Genomic DNA, 15753 nt, shown 5'->3' on the forward strand with positions numbered 1-15753 from the left:
AAGCTATTTTCTGCACATTAATGTGGAGTGCAGGTTGGCTTTTACCAGCTGTTTCCAAGAATTGTGCTATCTAATTTGCCTTAGCTTCACCTTTTTTTTTTTTTTTTTTTTTTCCCCCTCCCTTATTTTTCAGTATCAACACTGATCTTAGGCTATTTTTCTCAACCTTGGTGAACCAGTCTTTGGAAGTTTTGTGAGAGAATTTTCTCTCAAAAGAAGATCTTATCCAGAATTATTAGAGAAACAGTAATCCTTGAAGTAAATAAGTTCCTACAGTTTTCATGAAAATTGGAGGCTAGGGAAACAAACCAAAGCCGCCTCTGGTGGAGATACAGATTGAGTTTTGTCCTTTATACGTTCTAATTTGCTTGGACCATCTGTGTGCTAACAATTCCAGCTTTGCTACAACAGAGGTTGACCTCTGGAAAGGAAGATTAATAATTATTGATGGTAGGATATTACAAAGACACAGATTTATCAAATTCAGTACTTTCACTGCTTGTGGAACAAGTTTTGTGCCTTTCTTAGCACTGTGAATTACTGTTTACAAATCTTTTAATTCAATCTTCATTTCAGCTCTTGTGTGTATTTGTTTGGGAAGTTCAGCTGTGGTAGATGAGAAAAAAGCATGTTATATGTATGAAGTTCCATGAAAATGAGTGGAGCGGAAAGTTTCTAAGATAAATATTTGATATATAATTATACATACATTAATATATTAATTTGATATATAATAGAAGTGTTGACATCAATGTAGATAACATAGAAGAGAAGCAAAGCCCCAGGAATTTTTTTTGAATTACCAGAGATGGCTTTTATTTAAAAAAAAAAAAAAAAAAAAAGGGGAGATAGTTTGAGTTCACCCTCATCTTTAATACCTTCCTACTCTAGAAAACCTCTGTGATTGCTTGTTCAGTCCTTGATTATGCAGTCCATTGAGGCAGTGTTCAATTAAACTTAAATAGCATGGCCCATTCTGTTCAGGCTAAGGGGCTCTATTTAAGGCTACTAGTGTTTTGTCTGTAAGTCCCATTCAACAACAAAAAAGCATGAGGTAAACTGGTAAGCTGGCTTTTAGAGGCAGCAAGTAACGTGAAGTCATAGGTCCATTTTAAGAAAGAAACATCAGAATGAAATTTTGAAAGGAAGAACAACATGGTTTTTGAGGGAGCTGCCAGTAAGGTGTTTACCCAGAGCCTGCGAATTATGTAATCTTTCTCAAGAGCATCATGGTGCTTATTTGAGAGTAACAAGATGAGATGACATGTGGAATAAAATGAGTTCCTTGTGAACCAAAAGCACAGTCAGCAGTGCCTTCTGATCTGACACAGGCCTCCAAGAACAGTAGGAATAAAATTGTGTTTGCAGCATAACTGGTCATGGGCCAGGCTATACTTTATCACTTTCTCCATGCACCTTTGATTGCTTGCTTATGAGAATGGCTAATTCCTCGGGATGTGTTTGTACTCCCCAGGGTAGTTGTCTTGTCTATTTGATTTATATGATATGAACAATTCAAAAATGATAAAGCATTATTGCATAAAGATTAAATGCTTTAGCCAGTAACGTGATGGTGCAGTAAGAATTTACTTAAATTTTTCATAATGCAACAGATCATAACTTTGAGTTACTCCATTCATCCATAAAAAGAATGCAGAAGATTAGAAAGTAACAAAGGTGTTCCTAAATTTAGAAGGCTATTTGTAGAGAGAGGAAATGTATGCAAGTACAATTAGTAAGAGGTTTAAGTTTAAGATTGAGTATGTTGAAAGGGAGAATATGTTTCCTGGCTACTTTCTCTGTACCTCTGTTTTCAGTACCCACAGAGCCTGTTTCATGGTTTCTGTATTCAACAGGGACTTGTTCTGTGAACTGAATTTAACAGGAGTGTTTTCAGGGATCTGTTTTTCATCTTCAAGTAACAGCAGTTGTATTACCTGTTGTCCTATTTTTCCCTGAAGATGGCCTAGTGAAACAATGTGTTCACTTGAAGTATGGTTCTTCTTGTCCCTAAGTTATATAGTATCAGTAACAGCTTTTGAATATAGTTCTGCCCTTCTCCATCTTCTGTCACTGGTCTTCGTCCTCTAGTGAACTATGTACATCACATTTTGCAGCTGCTCTTCTACAACCGACTTATAGGATGGTATGTTGATGGATTCTTTTGTATGCTGTATTTCAGGATATTGATGTCCTCTTTGTTTTAAACTAGCCAGAAAGAAACAGCAAGAGGAAACTAGCAAAGGAAGCTGTTCTGACTATTGATTTTCTTATGGCTTTCAGTGGTTCGTTAATTCCCCTAACAATTTCTTCCTAGGTAGCTGGCTTGATGTGACAATCAGTAGCCAGCAGAAGAGGGGCTGTCATGGCTGGGTGAAGCCATTGCTGATAATCTCAGTTTTGCCTTATGAATTCTCTATCTATGGTTCATTTATTTAGTGTAGAAGCAAAATAGAGCTCTCTATAAATAGATTCCACTATTCCACCATAATTTTGAATACAACATTCTCATTCTTTCAAATCTGTGTAGATGCCAGAAGAACATCAGCCAGCTGGTTCACAAGACAGGCAAGAAGAGCTGGTCAAGTACTGCTGAAAAATTAGCTGTATGCAAGAACTGTTCATATGGGAACAGTATTTTTTAGATATGTATACATTATTTTTTTCTCACTACTATTAACTGAAATTGCTTTTATGTCCCTAACAGCTGCATTAAAATTCAAACTATACAGTACTGTATACCACTGCTGTTCAAAGCACAGGATGCACTGAAGATCATACTAATTTTTAAACCGGTATAGCTATCTTGTTTTACAGTAAACAAGAAAAAGGGTGCCTGTTTGAAGTCAATAAGGCAAATAACTCTTGTATGAAAATTCAGTAAGGCACTACCAAGAAGAGAACTGCAACGCTAAAGCTATTTCTGGCACTGTTTCTCTCACTTATGGGTCCCTTTTGTTCCTATCATTTCTGAGAAAGATAGCTGCAGAATAATAAATGTGCCAGAAAAAAAAATTGACTTTATTCTAGAGGTTGTTACGTCATGTAAAATCTCTACATAACATTTCTGTGCAGTCTGTTCTGTTATTTTCACAATATTGTTTGAACTTTGTGAACTTGCATTGAGAATCAAAGAACTTCTGGAATACCATGTCATTTCTATAAGGCATTTTTAGAGGCTGTTTAGAGCCATTATAGAAGATTGTGGTTCACAAAGGGAAAAATGACTTGTTGACTGCCTGTAAGCCGTATTTCTTTTGTTTTTATAGAATGATATAATCATCTAGGTTGGAAAAGACCTTCAAGAAAACGTCCAATCATCAACCTGTCTTTCTGAATCCTGTCCCTGAATCAAGGCCCTTGCTGTCACATCCACTCTTTTTTTATCAGACAAACCTTGCAGTCTGTTTGTCTTCCTGTTAAGAGGGTAAAATATATAATTAATGATTCTAATGGCAATCTTATTTTTTCTTTAAATTTAGATCAAACTTGTTTATGTATCTGCCATCTTAAAACAGTCTGTTGCACATGGTCTCACTTGATTTGTTGTGACTTCTAAAGATTTCCAGAATGTCCTGGTGGTTAAAAACAAACAAACAAACAACAACAACAAAAAAAAAAACTATTGAAATTTATTTTCTCAATGGGGAATGTCTCACTTCACAGACAATTGAAAGAAACACTGTCAGTTGCTGAAGCCTGTTAAGATTTTGTTTTCTCCTTTTGTTTCTCAGGGTTAGTCAACACTGGTTTACAACTTTAAAAAGTAGTTTGTCTCTTTTTTTTTTCTTTTTTTTTCTTTTTTTTCTTTTTTTTTTCTTTTCTTTTTTTTTTTTTTTTTAAGAAAATCTTTCTATTTGCTCCCATTTCTGCCTGAGAGTATCTTGTCAAGACTCCTGTGTTGTTGTCCATTTGCTTTGCATTCTTTAGTATGTAAAATAAGGCTTGGTAGAGTGCAAGGGGATTGTTGATAACATCTAGTCATTCCTCAAATAGCTTAAGAGTGTGCAGTCACAAATAGCTTTGTGTAAGTTGTTCCCCAGCCAGTAGAGTTAATTGCCAAAGTGTAATTTTTCAGCATCTGCTGTGGGCTATTTTGCTTGCCCGCTTGGAACAGATTTAACCACTGAGAAGTTTTCTCCATCTGGTGGCAGAAATTGTGAAATTCTTGTAATCAGGAGGTCTAAAATAGGTTGAGGCTCCCTCTGGGGAGGACAGTGCTTGAGTTTTTCACAGCTAGAAGCCACCCTTTGTATATCACTTAAAAGCGCAGAACAGGTATAAGATCTGATGTGCAAGCAGTGAAGTCTTCCTAAAGAAATTTCAACTTTTGCATTTTAGAGTTAAGGTCTTGTGGATATGGAATAGAATTTATAGAATTGGTTGCATTCATGTGTAACTTTTCCTTGTACAAATAAATAAAAATATGGCAGCCCTTCTTTTAAGACACACTATTTTGTAAAGCTCAGTAAATGAGTAAGTAAGCAAAAACTGAAGAAAAAGCAGAAATTGCATACTTTTAAAAAAAAGACATTTATAATGCTTAAGATACTAATACATACTGTTCTTTTGCTTTTTTATAATGTAAAATTTTTACATCTGTCACAGAAATTTCATAACTTTGTTGTGTTCAAAGAATGCTTTCACTGGTGGCAGATACAGAACTGTGTTTGGTATGTATTGTTTGAGTTCAAGAAGAGACTTTCAGTTTAAGCAGAAGATGATTGTGCTATGGCACAATCTGCTTCTAAGCTGGACATGAACAAAGTTCTACGTTGTTGTAAGAATGCAGAGAAGTGCTTACTCATTAGAACTTTTCTTCTCTCTTTCATCCACTTTTTTTTTAATTTTAAAGAGAAATATATTTGTTCACACTGGCAGCTTAGGAGGGGAGGCATTCTAATAAATATTACACTGGTATGAAGAGTGCTACGCATCATTTTCTGGACATTCTGTGTGATAGGCTAGTTGTTATAGTGATGGCAAATGCCAGCTGCCTTTACACATGAACGTCTATAATATTTCTCTTGAAGTATTAAAGTGACATGTTCAATATGTCTTTGGCTTCTGTTTAATTTTTTTTTTTAAACTTGGGATACAACTGTTCCCGCTTACATTTGCATTTGTCTTCCTACTCCAAGTAAAGCTTGTTGTTAAGGTTGGCTTATCAGAAGCTACATGTCTGAGGATGCTGTCTTCAGTTCACGTAGTACAGTCTGTTCACCGATTTCAGCAAATTCTCTCTCTTGACCTGCTTCAACATTGAGGTGCTGACTGTATGTGTTTGGAATACTATTCTTTATTTGCAGCATGCTGTATTGAATCCAAGCAGTGAGAAACTGTTGTGATCATTATTGACCTTCAGCAGATTAATGACATTGACTAGCTTTTTCTCCTCTGCTCTCCTTTCATCTTTTCTCCTCCTTTTCCCTCCCCTCATCAAGAAATGGAATGTTTCGTGCTTTCTGTGTGGTAAATTTCTGTAATTACATGTCGCTGCTTTTTTTCTTGGCATTTGAAGAAATTTAAAAACTTATTTCCCCTGCAAAGATATCAAGAATGGAAACAAACATTTCCATTTTGCATACTGGTACACAGATCTGGGCTGCATGTGAATTTGAATGAAGTTTATTTTCTTCTCTAGCATGATTAGAAAACATAGTTATTTCTTTAATTACATTGCTTCATTTCTTTATAATTTCTTAGACTTTTTATCAGGTTCACATTCTTTCTGACTAAATTCTTGGTGCCAGATAGTTGTCAGTGCCAGTGGGAATGTTATAGAGGATAAAAAGACAGCAGGAAATGGCTCAAACCTTGAAAGTCAGGTCTGTTTGGGATCATTTGGAGTGAGGTGCTAGCTGATTAACCTCCAAAAGCTGGGAGCTTTTGCAGTCAACCATGGTGTTGTCTTCAATTGCTTATTTGAAGATTACTTTATAATTTTTCTCCTTCAGTTTGTTCATGGATCTCAGAACTTAATTTTCCAGTTAAGTGCAAAAGTAGCTGAGGTGGTCTGCATACTGACAGCCATGCTGACTGAAACAGAGACAGAGACGACTGGAACTGCTGAGAAACATCTTCAGTGATAATTGTTACTCTCGTGACATTCCTGTTGACTACTATCAAATTGTTTTGTATTTTATGATACCTGCCAGGCCGGTCTAAACCAGTGAACTGGTTATATATAGCCCTATTGAAGATGTATCAGATATGATGAAGTGTTTTACCTACTGAGTGTTTGCCTGGCCATTATCCAGGGAGTTAGATAAAATACATTACATGAATGACATAGCTTTTTAACACACAGGAAATAAAGTCTCATTTCATGAGCTGTGTTAAACCAGTTGTATAAAATGTCCATTAAAAGTGCATGCAATAAAAAGAGAGATCAGATATTGTCAAAAGTTCAGAAATGGGTTCAAAATTATTTAGCATATGCAGCAATGTATAAAGCAGATAGTTAATACGCGCAGCAAAGTAAGTAAAGAGAAATGGTCTAACGTGTTTTCTTTGCTTTCCTTTATCTACTGATCTTATCTCTCTGCATGATTTTCATTTGTCATTCCATCTGCGTTTCTTCTCAACGTTTGATTTCTTTATCATAACACGGCTGCTTTAGTTCAGTTACTTAAGGCTTCCCATTGTATGTCTGTCTGCTTTTTTTTCAGGAAGCCATTGTATGGATTATTTCAATACAATTCCAGTATGATCGGACTAGAATCATTAGCTGATCCCACAGACACCTGGGAAATTATAGAGACTATTGGAAAAGGCACTTATGGTAAAGTCTATAAGGTTGCCAATAAGAAAGATGGGAGTCTGGCAGCAGTAAAGATTCTCGATCCTATTAGTGTAAGTGAAAGTATTAAACTTCATTGCTAATTTAAAAGAATTTTTAAACAGTTTTAAAATGTAAGTTAAACATAAGATATTGAATGCATTTCCTGAGGAAATGTTTTTTGCACAGTGCATTGGCAGAAGGAAGCCTGAAAGGTGCTGCTGAAAATTTCATCATCTTGCATGCTGTTTGAAAATAGCATTTACTAAGTTTCATTTTTATATCTATATAAGTCGTCCGGTACAAATTCAGATACCTGTGCTTTGAGCATGCATGTGATAGGAAAGCACAAAGGCATTCCTCTTAGGGGTCTGTTTTAGGAAGGAAGACAAAAGATACTGTTAATCTTAAATGTTCTTATTCTACGTTCCCTAAAAGGATTGCTTTTTCCATTGCAGAAATACTGTGAACTTCATTATATTTTACAATTGTCTTCTGTAAGTGTCTAACACTGATAAGCAATAATTAAAGAATAGGCAATAATTAAAGTCCAGGCAAAATTCTTGGAAGTGGTTCTCTGCTAGCTCCAGTTTTAGTGGGATTTAAGTCCCTGACCTCCCTTGAGAGCCAAGGCCCTTGCTCTCAGTGGAAGAGTTAGCTGACCACTGTACAGGTTGGATTAAGCTGGAGTTTGATTGTAACAGTTGAGCGAGTATATTTACTATGAAAGGTTGCATTTCTATCATCTACAACTTCTGAAGCCTATCTTGCTTTTTCTCTTGTGCAATTCTGGGAAAAGTAGTAAATCAGACAATAGCTTCAAGATAGATAAAAACAAACAAGTCAGAACAACCGTCCACGTGAATGTTTAATATTTTTAGTAGTTACAGTCTCTGCAGAAGCAAGGAAATTTACTGCTTAGATATTTTTCTGAATTTTGGCCTATGAGCTGATATTCAAATTTTTTTTAATTGTCACAGAACTGTTGTATTAACAAATGCTTAGTAACATTTGCTTATTTAATGAATGTTGATATTTCTCTTTTCAATAGTTTCTAGTATAGTCTGTCTTAATGTTTTTATTTTTACAACATTCCACTTGGAGGTTTTGTGAAATTATTTGATCCCATCTGTTGTCCTGTTTGGACCACAAACAGGAAAAGACAAAATAGTGAAGAGTACTTTCAGCAGCACTGGAAGAAAACCATTAAAAAACATTGGTTTAAAAAAACATTTAAAAGTACAAACTGCTTAAAAATAGCTTTTTTTATCCATAGGCATTTATTCTTGCTTTACACAGGCTTACTGTGTTTATATGTTCTGTATGTTTGTATTTAGGATGTAGATGAAGAAATTGAAGCAGAATATAATATTTTGCAGTTTCTTCCCAATCATCCTAATGTTGTTAGATTTTATGGGATGTTCTACAAAGCAGATCAATATGTGGGAGGACAGCTCTGGCTAGTACTTGAGGTAAAAAACATCTTGATAATATTACATCTTAACTAGTGAATGTGGTGGGTCTCTGTTTTCTATTGCTAGGAGAGTCACCAGCTTTCATGATTTTCTGATAGGGGCCATTTATCAAAAGACTGGTGATAGATGATATGTCATGTACTGTTGAAAATCTCACAAAAATTTGTTAAAAAGGGAAAGTCCTTACATTTTATTTCTATTCAAGTTGCCACATTCTGCCTCAAAAACCACTGTATCTTGTTGGTAAAAATGTTTTGCTTAAAAACGGCTTGATTTTTCTTGTTGGAGAAAATAACGTTCAAATTTTTTGAGAGGTCAAGCACTCAAGGGAAATGTAAAACATAATGTAGAAGTAACATGGTAAAAAATTAAGAAACATGTTGCCTGTTGCAAAATGAACAGAGAAAATGTAATATAAAACTAAAAGTTAGTTGTTCTAGAAAGTAGCAACAGAAATGCCTACTATTCTTCAGTGGCAATTGGTATTCTTGCAGTGAAAAATGTAAAATGACACATGGTAGTCTTGTTGGCAGCTAACTGATTGCAAAAGATTTTTTGCAAGATGAGTGAGGATTTCTAAACAATTTCCAGGCTTAATAGATGCAGAGCTTTACACAGGCTGATGTTCAGTACAATGACATTCATTTTGCTGTGTTATAGGCAGGCTGAGAAGGCTAGCATTTGCTTTTTAATTACAGTTCATTTTAGAAATTTTATTCCCTATTCTTGAATGATGACTTGAATCAGAATGGAAAATCTTTACTTCCCCTTTAAGTCATAGAATCTCAACAACGCGTTTAACTTCTGTTTATGGTAGAATTAGGTAGCTTGAATGAATGTTCTTTGACATTTCATATTAAATTCCATTAACTATTGACAAAGCAAAGATTTAGCATCTTTGTTTTGCTGTTGCTTTTTACTGTATGCCTACTGGCTTTGTATTGAATTTGAATTTGAGCTTGGATTTCCATGTGTTTGTTTTTTTTTGTTTTGTTTTGTTTTTTCAAATGTAGCACATCAGACAGGTTATGTGTGGTACTGCATATAACAAAATTTTTTATGGTAAAATTGTGAAATACTCTATATAACAAAATTGAATGTAGAATTTGGAAGAGCTAGGTCTATATAGACCTTGCCGACTAAGTATGCTCTTGTCACTTGCTTTTGGTGCACATTTTCCAGACTTTAAAGACTTTTGACGTTTAAAAAAATTACATTTTCCTTACTTGGATAAATTTATGGATAATAGAAAAGTAAAAATCTGGTTGTTCCCTGAACTTGTGTTGTCATACAGTTTTATGCAGTAGTTATTCACAGCCTAAAAAAGTGTGTTGAGTAACTGAAGGCATGTCTTGCTTTTTCCCCCCTTTGTGTCTTCCCACTTCACAGCTGTGCAATGGAGGGTCTGTCACAGAACTTGTCAAAGGTTTGCTGAATTGTGGCCAACAATTGGATGAAGCTATGATCTCATACATCTTATACGGTGCTCTCTTGGTAAGGTTGTTCACTGGGCTTGTAATGACAGCAGAGGGTGCAGTTTGTTCATCTCATGCATATATTTTCCATTTATGAAGAATGATAATGTTGACAATATTTTCTGGGCTATTACTGCAGCAGGAGTTGTATCAAGCATGAAATCTGGTGGACAGATGTTTCTATAGACTATGTGCAGATTGTCTTCATTACATTCCCTAATAGTAGGGTGGTAATTGTTTTTAAATAAGGGAGTAAACTTATTTTTGTTACTGCTGGCATATAGGGCCTTCAGCATTTACACAATAACCGGATCATTCATCGAGATGTCAAAGGGAACAACATTCTTCTGACAACAGAAGGTGGAGTCAAGCTCGTTGACTTTGGTAATGACCACTTCCCATTTGTTTTTCTAATACATGCAGTCTAGCCAAAGGCATCTGTTTACTTTCCACTGGGAAGGCAGAATGCTATAGTGAGAGATTTTCGGGACAATTATCAAGATTATTTTAGGGAGGAAAAATGGGGAAGTAACTTGATACACCAAGAATGAAAATGGTATCCAAAAAATCAGTAATACGTTTTTAACTTAAAAGAGCAATCATAATAATTTATTGTTTAAAGTATTTTTGAAAGTGTCATTTACAAATCTTTTTTTTGCATTTTGCAAAAAATGTCAGTTTCACAGTAATTGTCCTAATTTAAATTTAAGTTCTGTGTCTTTTGCATATGAAAAGAAAACATCCTTCTCTTTGAAATGACATTTGCTAGCCTCTAGCATTTTGCTCCCTCTGAGCAGAAGGTAAAATGGTCCCATGTGTCCAAAACCCAATATCCATTTAATATGTTATTATTGCTGTTGTATACAAACATGGCCAGTCTGGAAATATTGTAAGAAATAGATGGGTAGGGAGAGGAAAAGAGAAAGGGCCTTGTCAATAAAATTTAATTCAGTTCAGCATTTTTCTTCTTATACATATCCACTCAGAAAAATAACACGTTGCTGTATGTAGTCTGACAGATATGTATACAATGGAAACGAATTATTAGTAATATGCGATTCATTAGTTAATCATAAAATGCATAAGGTAATCACCATTGAGAATAGTATTGCTTGGATAACAGATGCATGTCTAGTAGTGCATGAAGATAAAGAAAAATGTTCACAAACTGAGAGTAGCATACGATGATATGCCAAAAATCCTGCAAATAGGAATGATTAAAAAAATGAAATTCATATACTGGAAAATAAATGTAATACCATGACATCATCAGCATTACAAATTTGACATTAAAAATGATTGCGTAGGAGATTATAAAATAAGTTGGAACCAAGAAAGTAACAAACATCTCAGTACCTTCTAGGGACAGAAATTCATTATGTTGAACAGTAGAGGTAATAATTAAAATAGTGCTGGGAGAAACATGGCCTGAAGCAAAATTTGCAGCAAGTCCCTGAGCTAGTATGAGGGAGACAAGTAATTTCTCTATGAGTGTGGTCGTTGTTTGCAACTGCGCCCTTCCGGGAAATATTGGCTTCTTTCTCTGACAACTCTTATCATACATGTCAATGGCATTAGCTGCTGCTGAAGATCAGCTTGGAGCTCCTGAGTCCAAAGGCATATCTGTGGTATACAAATCTAAGTGGCATGTTCAGGAAAACTGAGAATCCCAAGATTTCTGGCATCTCATCTCTTTCCATGTTGTTGGGGCTTTTTTATTTCTTAACATTTAAGATTCACCAATAATCGTAGCAAATTATAACAGATGTACCTCAGAAAAAGACGTGAGCAAACGCTCACGTGTTTCCTAGTATTTAACCACTAGGAAATATCGAAATGTGCTTTCTGTCTGACAAAGTATTATGCACTAAGGTTTCATTGAATTGCTCTTTCTCTCACTAGCCCACTGCTTTAGTCATAGAAAGGACTTAGGATCAAATTAGGACTGAGTTGCAGCTGCAACTGTTGTCTGTAGAATTGTCCCATTTGTTGCAGGAGGTGAAAGATGTTTAGTGAAAAATGCAGAGTTCAGGAAGAGCTTTGCTATTTTAGAGTTTTGCTATTCAGACAGCTGAAGAACATCAAACTGGAGCCTGTTCTTGCTTCTGCTAGGGTTTCTCTTTGTTGGCACTTGCATCAAGCTTTTTAGAAATGGCCATTCTGTGTTCCTCATTTTCCTTATATCCAGTCTGAAACATTTTGTACTACCTTGCAGAAGAGCTGAGTTTGAGCTGCAGCTGAGAACGTTACAGCTCTACTTTAGTCAGATGGAGTGCCTGAAAACTGAAAGATCTCAGATTAACAGCACAAAAACAGTGGATGCATTTGATATTTTTAGGCTAATCCCTGGAACTAATAATCCTCTCCCATTTTGAAGGAATGTTAAGGAGATTTGTTGTGTGATAAGGAGTGAAGAAAATAGGAAAGGAAATAATAATCCAAGATTTAGTATTGAATTGTGCATACAAAGTGAGGGTCTAGAATCCAAATCAATGGAGATAAAAGGAAATACTCAGAGATTACCTTGTTAGCAAGTTCTATCCATTATATAGGGGAAAGAGAAAGTGAATTCATACTCAAGGCAGTATGTATGGATATTAGTACACTGAGAGGATTGCACAGTTATTTGTTTGCTTTTATTGCGTGACTTTTCAACTTCTTCTTTTTTCTTTCAACTTCACTCAACAGCATGACATGCTTGAGCTCATCATTCACTCATGTTCTTTCTCTCTTTTTCACCATCTTCCCTCTTTCCCCCTTTCTCCCTGTATCAGCTTTTTGATGTTCCATGCTGTTTTGGAATGTCCATAGATCGCAGCTACAAGTTAGGCCAGCTTAAGAGAAAATAGTTAAATGCACAGAGGCTTGTAGACTCCAGTCATTGGCTGTTTTGCAGTGTTACCCACCAAATCAAGATTTGCGATCACACTGAAATGAAAAATAAGTACAGAATTGAATCTTTGGTACAGCAATCTAATTGCTTAATTTACAAATGACTGATTTTGAGTCTGAATTTCTTACTCACTGAAATCGGGCACAAATCTATTATGTCATGGTGTGTTTCTACCTGTTTTTCTTTGTTGGTGGTACTGTGGGAGTAGATCATGTTTTCTTTTGTTTTCTTTTTTCCCAACAATGATAGCATGAAATATTTTTGTCAATATTGTATTTGTTCAGCTTATTTGAATGCTCCTGAGTTCTACAGGAGCACAGTTGACAAGAGCACAGAGAATGATTTGAAACTTCATTTTGATTTGTTAATATTGCTTCATTTTGTTCTAGTTCCTTCCTTCCTTTTTTCTGCTGTGCTTCACTAGCCTAGCCTCAGTCGGAAAACCAATGAAGCACAGGCTTTGTTTTAAGCACTTGCTTAATTCCTAAGTGTAAGCTACAATGTGAACTTAAGCTTCCATGTTTTTCAAAGGAAAAGATTTGTTTTTAATAAGTGCATAAATGCTTTGTTGAGAAGGAACTTCTGCAAGGTTCCTGCCAGCAGCATTCAGGGAAAAAATTTCAGCTAGGCTTGGACAACATTTCTGGAAAATAGGTTTTAAATTCAGATGGGAATTTGAAATGTTCCAGAATATACTCATGAAAAACAGCAGAAGGAGGTATCTGTGATATTAAGAGCTGGTTAAATTTTTCAATTTGAATGAAAATGCTTCAGACTGAGATAATTCATAAAAAAATCTCGTAGCAATCCAGAAAGAAAACAGCAAGCTGTGGTCAGTCTAGGATGAGCTGTGGAAAAATGAAATTAATCAAAGAATTCAGTAATAACACTGCGCTTTAGTCTGTAGCTGTGATCTCAGTCTTAGAGGTTTGTTTCTTACATACTTCAAATAAACTGATTGACTTGATTTAATGAATTTGAAGCCAAATTTGTTTCTGTTTTGTTGCAGGTGTTTCAGCCCAGCTCACCAGCACACGGCTACGTAGAAACACCTCAGTGGGAACACCCTTTTGGATGGCTCCTGAGGTAGGCAAATGTTTTTTGAATCCTATATTGTCTCCCTTCACTGTAATGCGTGATCTGTTGGCACTTTAATCAAGAAATATCTTTTCATCTAAGGACCATATTTCTACTTTTCTCCACATCTATGGCCTCTGTCAGTGAATGTACTACTACTAAAATATACAAACTGGATTCTTTGATCAGTATTAATATTCACTTATTACTAAATGAATATATTAATATATATATTAATATATATTATATATATATATATTAATATATTAATATTCACACAGCCAAGCTCCACCCCTCCTAGACCTATTTAAGATCTGGCTACGAGAGGGGAAGGATCCTATCTGGAGATCCCCTCTTCTGGTGTTTTTTGTAGGTGAGCCTAGCATGTGGGTAAGCCTTCCATTTATTCTCTCTTATTATTTTAGTCTACTTTGCTTAACTCTCTTGTTCTTTTTTTGTGATTATAACATCTTAATATCCATTGATTATACATCTTAATATCCACTGAATATGCAGTTGTCTTGAAGATTTTATGACTTCCCAATCAGACACATTTAAGTACTATGTAATTCTATAGAAATGCTTTTTAGGTGAAAAGTACCAGTATGGGACACTTAAGGAACCCTTCATAAAATAGTTGAGTATACGCTATAGATATAGGTAGATAGGAATCTGCAGCTGAGAGCTTGGGCTGGGGAAACTGAAATCTGCAATTCTGCAGTCTCCTGAGATTTCACACGTATGGGGACCAATCCTCTCTTGGACTAAAGTTTTTGAAGTTAATCTGGCCCTGCATGTTCTTACACGGTGTGAACACGATTCTGTGCATGTTTGTGATTTCTGCTACATTATACGCAAATTTCTGGTCTGAGGAAATGCATGCAGTTTTTCTGCAGTTGGCTAGTTGATCTGTTTTGTTGATCCATTTGCTCTATTATGAAGACGGATTAGCTAAATGTAGGAAAGGTCCTTTAAAAAAATGATAGTTAATACCCTATTTCTGTGTGCTAGCAAGAGACACAACTCATAATGTTCATCCTGATCTATTACTGGCCCAAACAGCACCAATATTTATAGCATAGGTAAATTTAACAAGGACTTCATGTCCACTCTATTGAAATAGACTGGTCGATCTTTTGAGGATCTTAATGTACTTTCAAAAATTTACTTTTCCTTCTCTATTAGGATGTTATGTCAGACAGTCAGAATGTTCTGTAAACTGTGCTGCAAGGAAGTGTTTTTTTGTGTGTGTGCGCTTGTCTGAGCATTTCAATACAGGGTGGAAGAAGGAGGAGTTCCCACATTACTATCTTGATTTAAGACTGTGAAAACCTTGACTCAGCTGTGTGTCCTGTAACCTTAATTGCAGACTGTCTTATCAAGTAGTTGGGCCAAAAAAATTGTAAAAAGGTGTTTTGGAAGCACTAATAAGCTATAGCATTGCATAGCTCAAAATAATCTCAAACATGTTGATAACATGAGATCAGACACAGTATGAAGGTAAATACTGAAGTGTTTACAGGAAAGAACAAAAGGGTTCATTTATAGTCTGTCTATTGTAATCCATGCTACTACTCACTTTTTAAAATACTATGGAAGTAGGTATATATGTCAATAAAGGGAAGGAGATGTGAGAGTGAAAAGAGCAGTTGATGTATATTCTAATGTATGGGACTCAGCTAGTGTTGGGTCATGGTCTGAGCCACTGGTTGGTCACCTGAGGAAAGAACTGAGTCAACCTTGGGAGCACAGGTAAAAGCAATTCAGCTGTCTTACTGGAAGGGGTGAAGCCTTGCTCCCTCCCTGCTAGACCCAATTTAAGGGCTGACTGCCACTGGGGAAGGGTCTCTTGGAGATCCCTCTCTGTGGAGTCTTTCCTGTGAATCTAGATCTTTGGATGTAGGTGAGCATTCTTTCCTTGTTTGTTTCTTTTCCCATTTTCACCATTCCCATTTTCATCATTCTTTCCAGCTGTAATACAAGCTGTAACATATAATAAAATGTGAGCAAATACTTAAAGATTTAAAATGCAACCAATGATAGATTATGTAT

The 15753-nt window shown here is 35.6% G+C and overlaps 1 protein-coding gene across 19 annotated transcripts in view; it reads left to right on the plus strand.

The window, feature by feature from the left end:
- Window positions 1-15753, plus strand: part of MYO3B (myosin IIIB) — a 192889-nt gene that overhangs the window by 18702 nt on the left and 158434 nt on the right. For all 19 annotated transcript variants that reach the window (XM_042874627.1, XM_042874625.1, XM_042874626.1 and 16 more), the window contains 5 exons: window positions 6672-6855; window positions 8119-8253; window positions 9646-9750; window positions 10016-10115; window positions 13634-13710. In XM_042874627.1, the coding sequence (XP_042730561.1) occupies window positions 6672-6855; window positions 8119-8253; window positions 9646-9750; window positions 10016-10115; window positions 13634-13710 (601 nt within the window). The remainder of the gene's footprint in view (window positions 1-6671; window positions 6856-8118; window positions 8254-9645; window positions 9751-10015; window positions 10116-13633; window positions 13711-15753) is intronic.

Source organism: Lagopus leucura, unplaced genomic scaffold (genome assembly GCF_019238085.1).
Source record: "Lagopus leucura isolate 7727_CA_CO unplaced genomic scaffold, USGS_WTPT01 Super-Scaffold_100012, whole genome shotgun sequence".
Classification (NCBI taxonomy): Eukaryota; Metazoa; Chordata; class Aves; order Galliformes; family Phasianidae; genus Lagopus; species Lagopus leucura.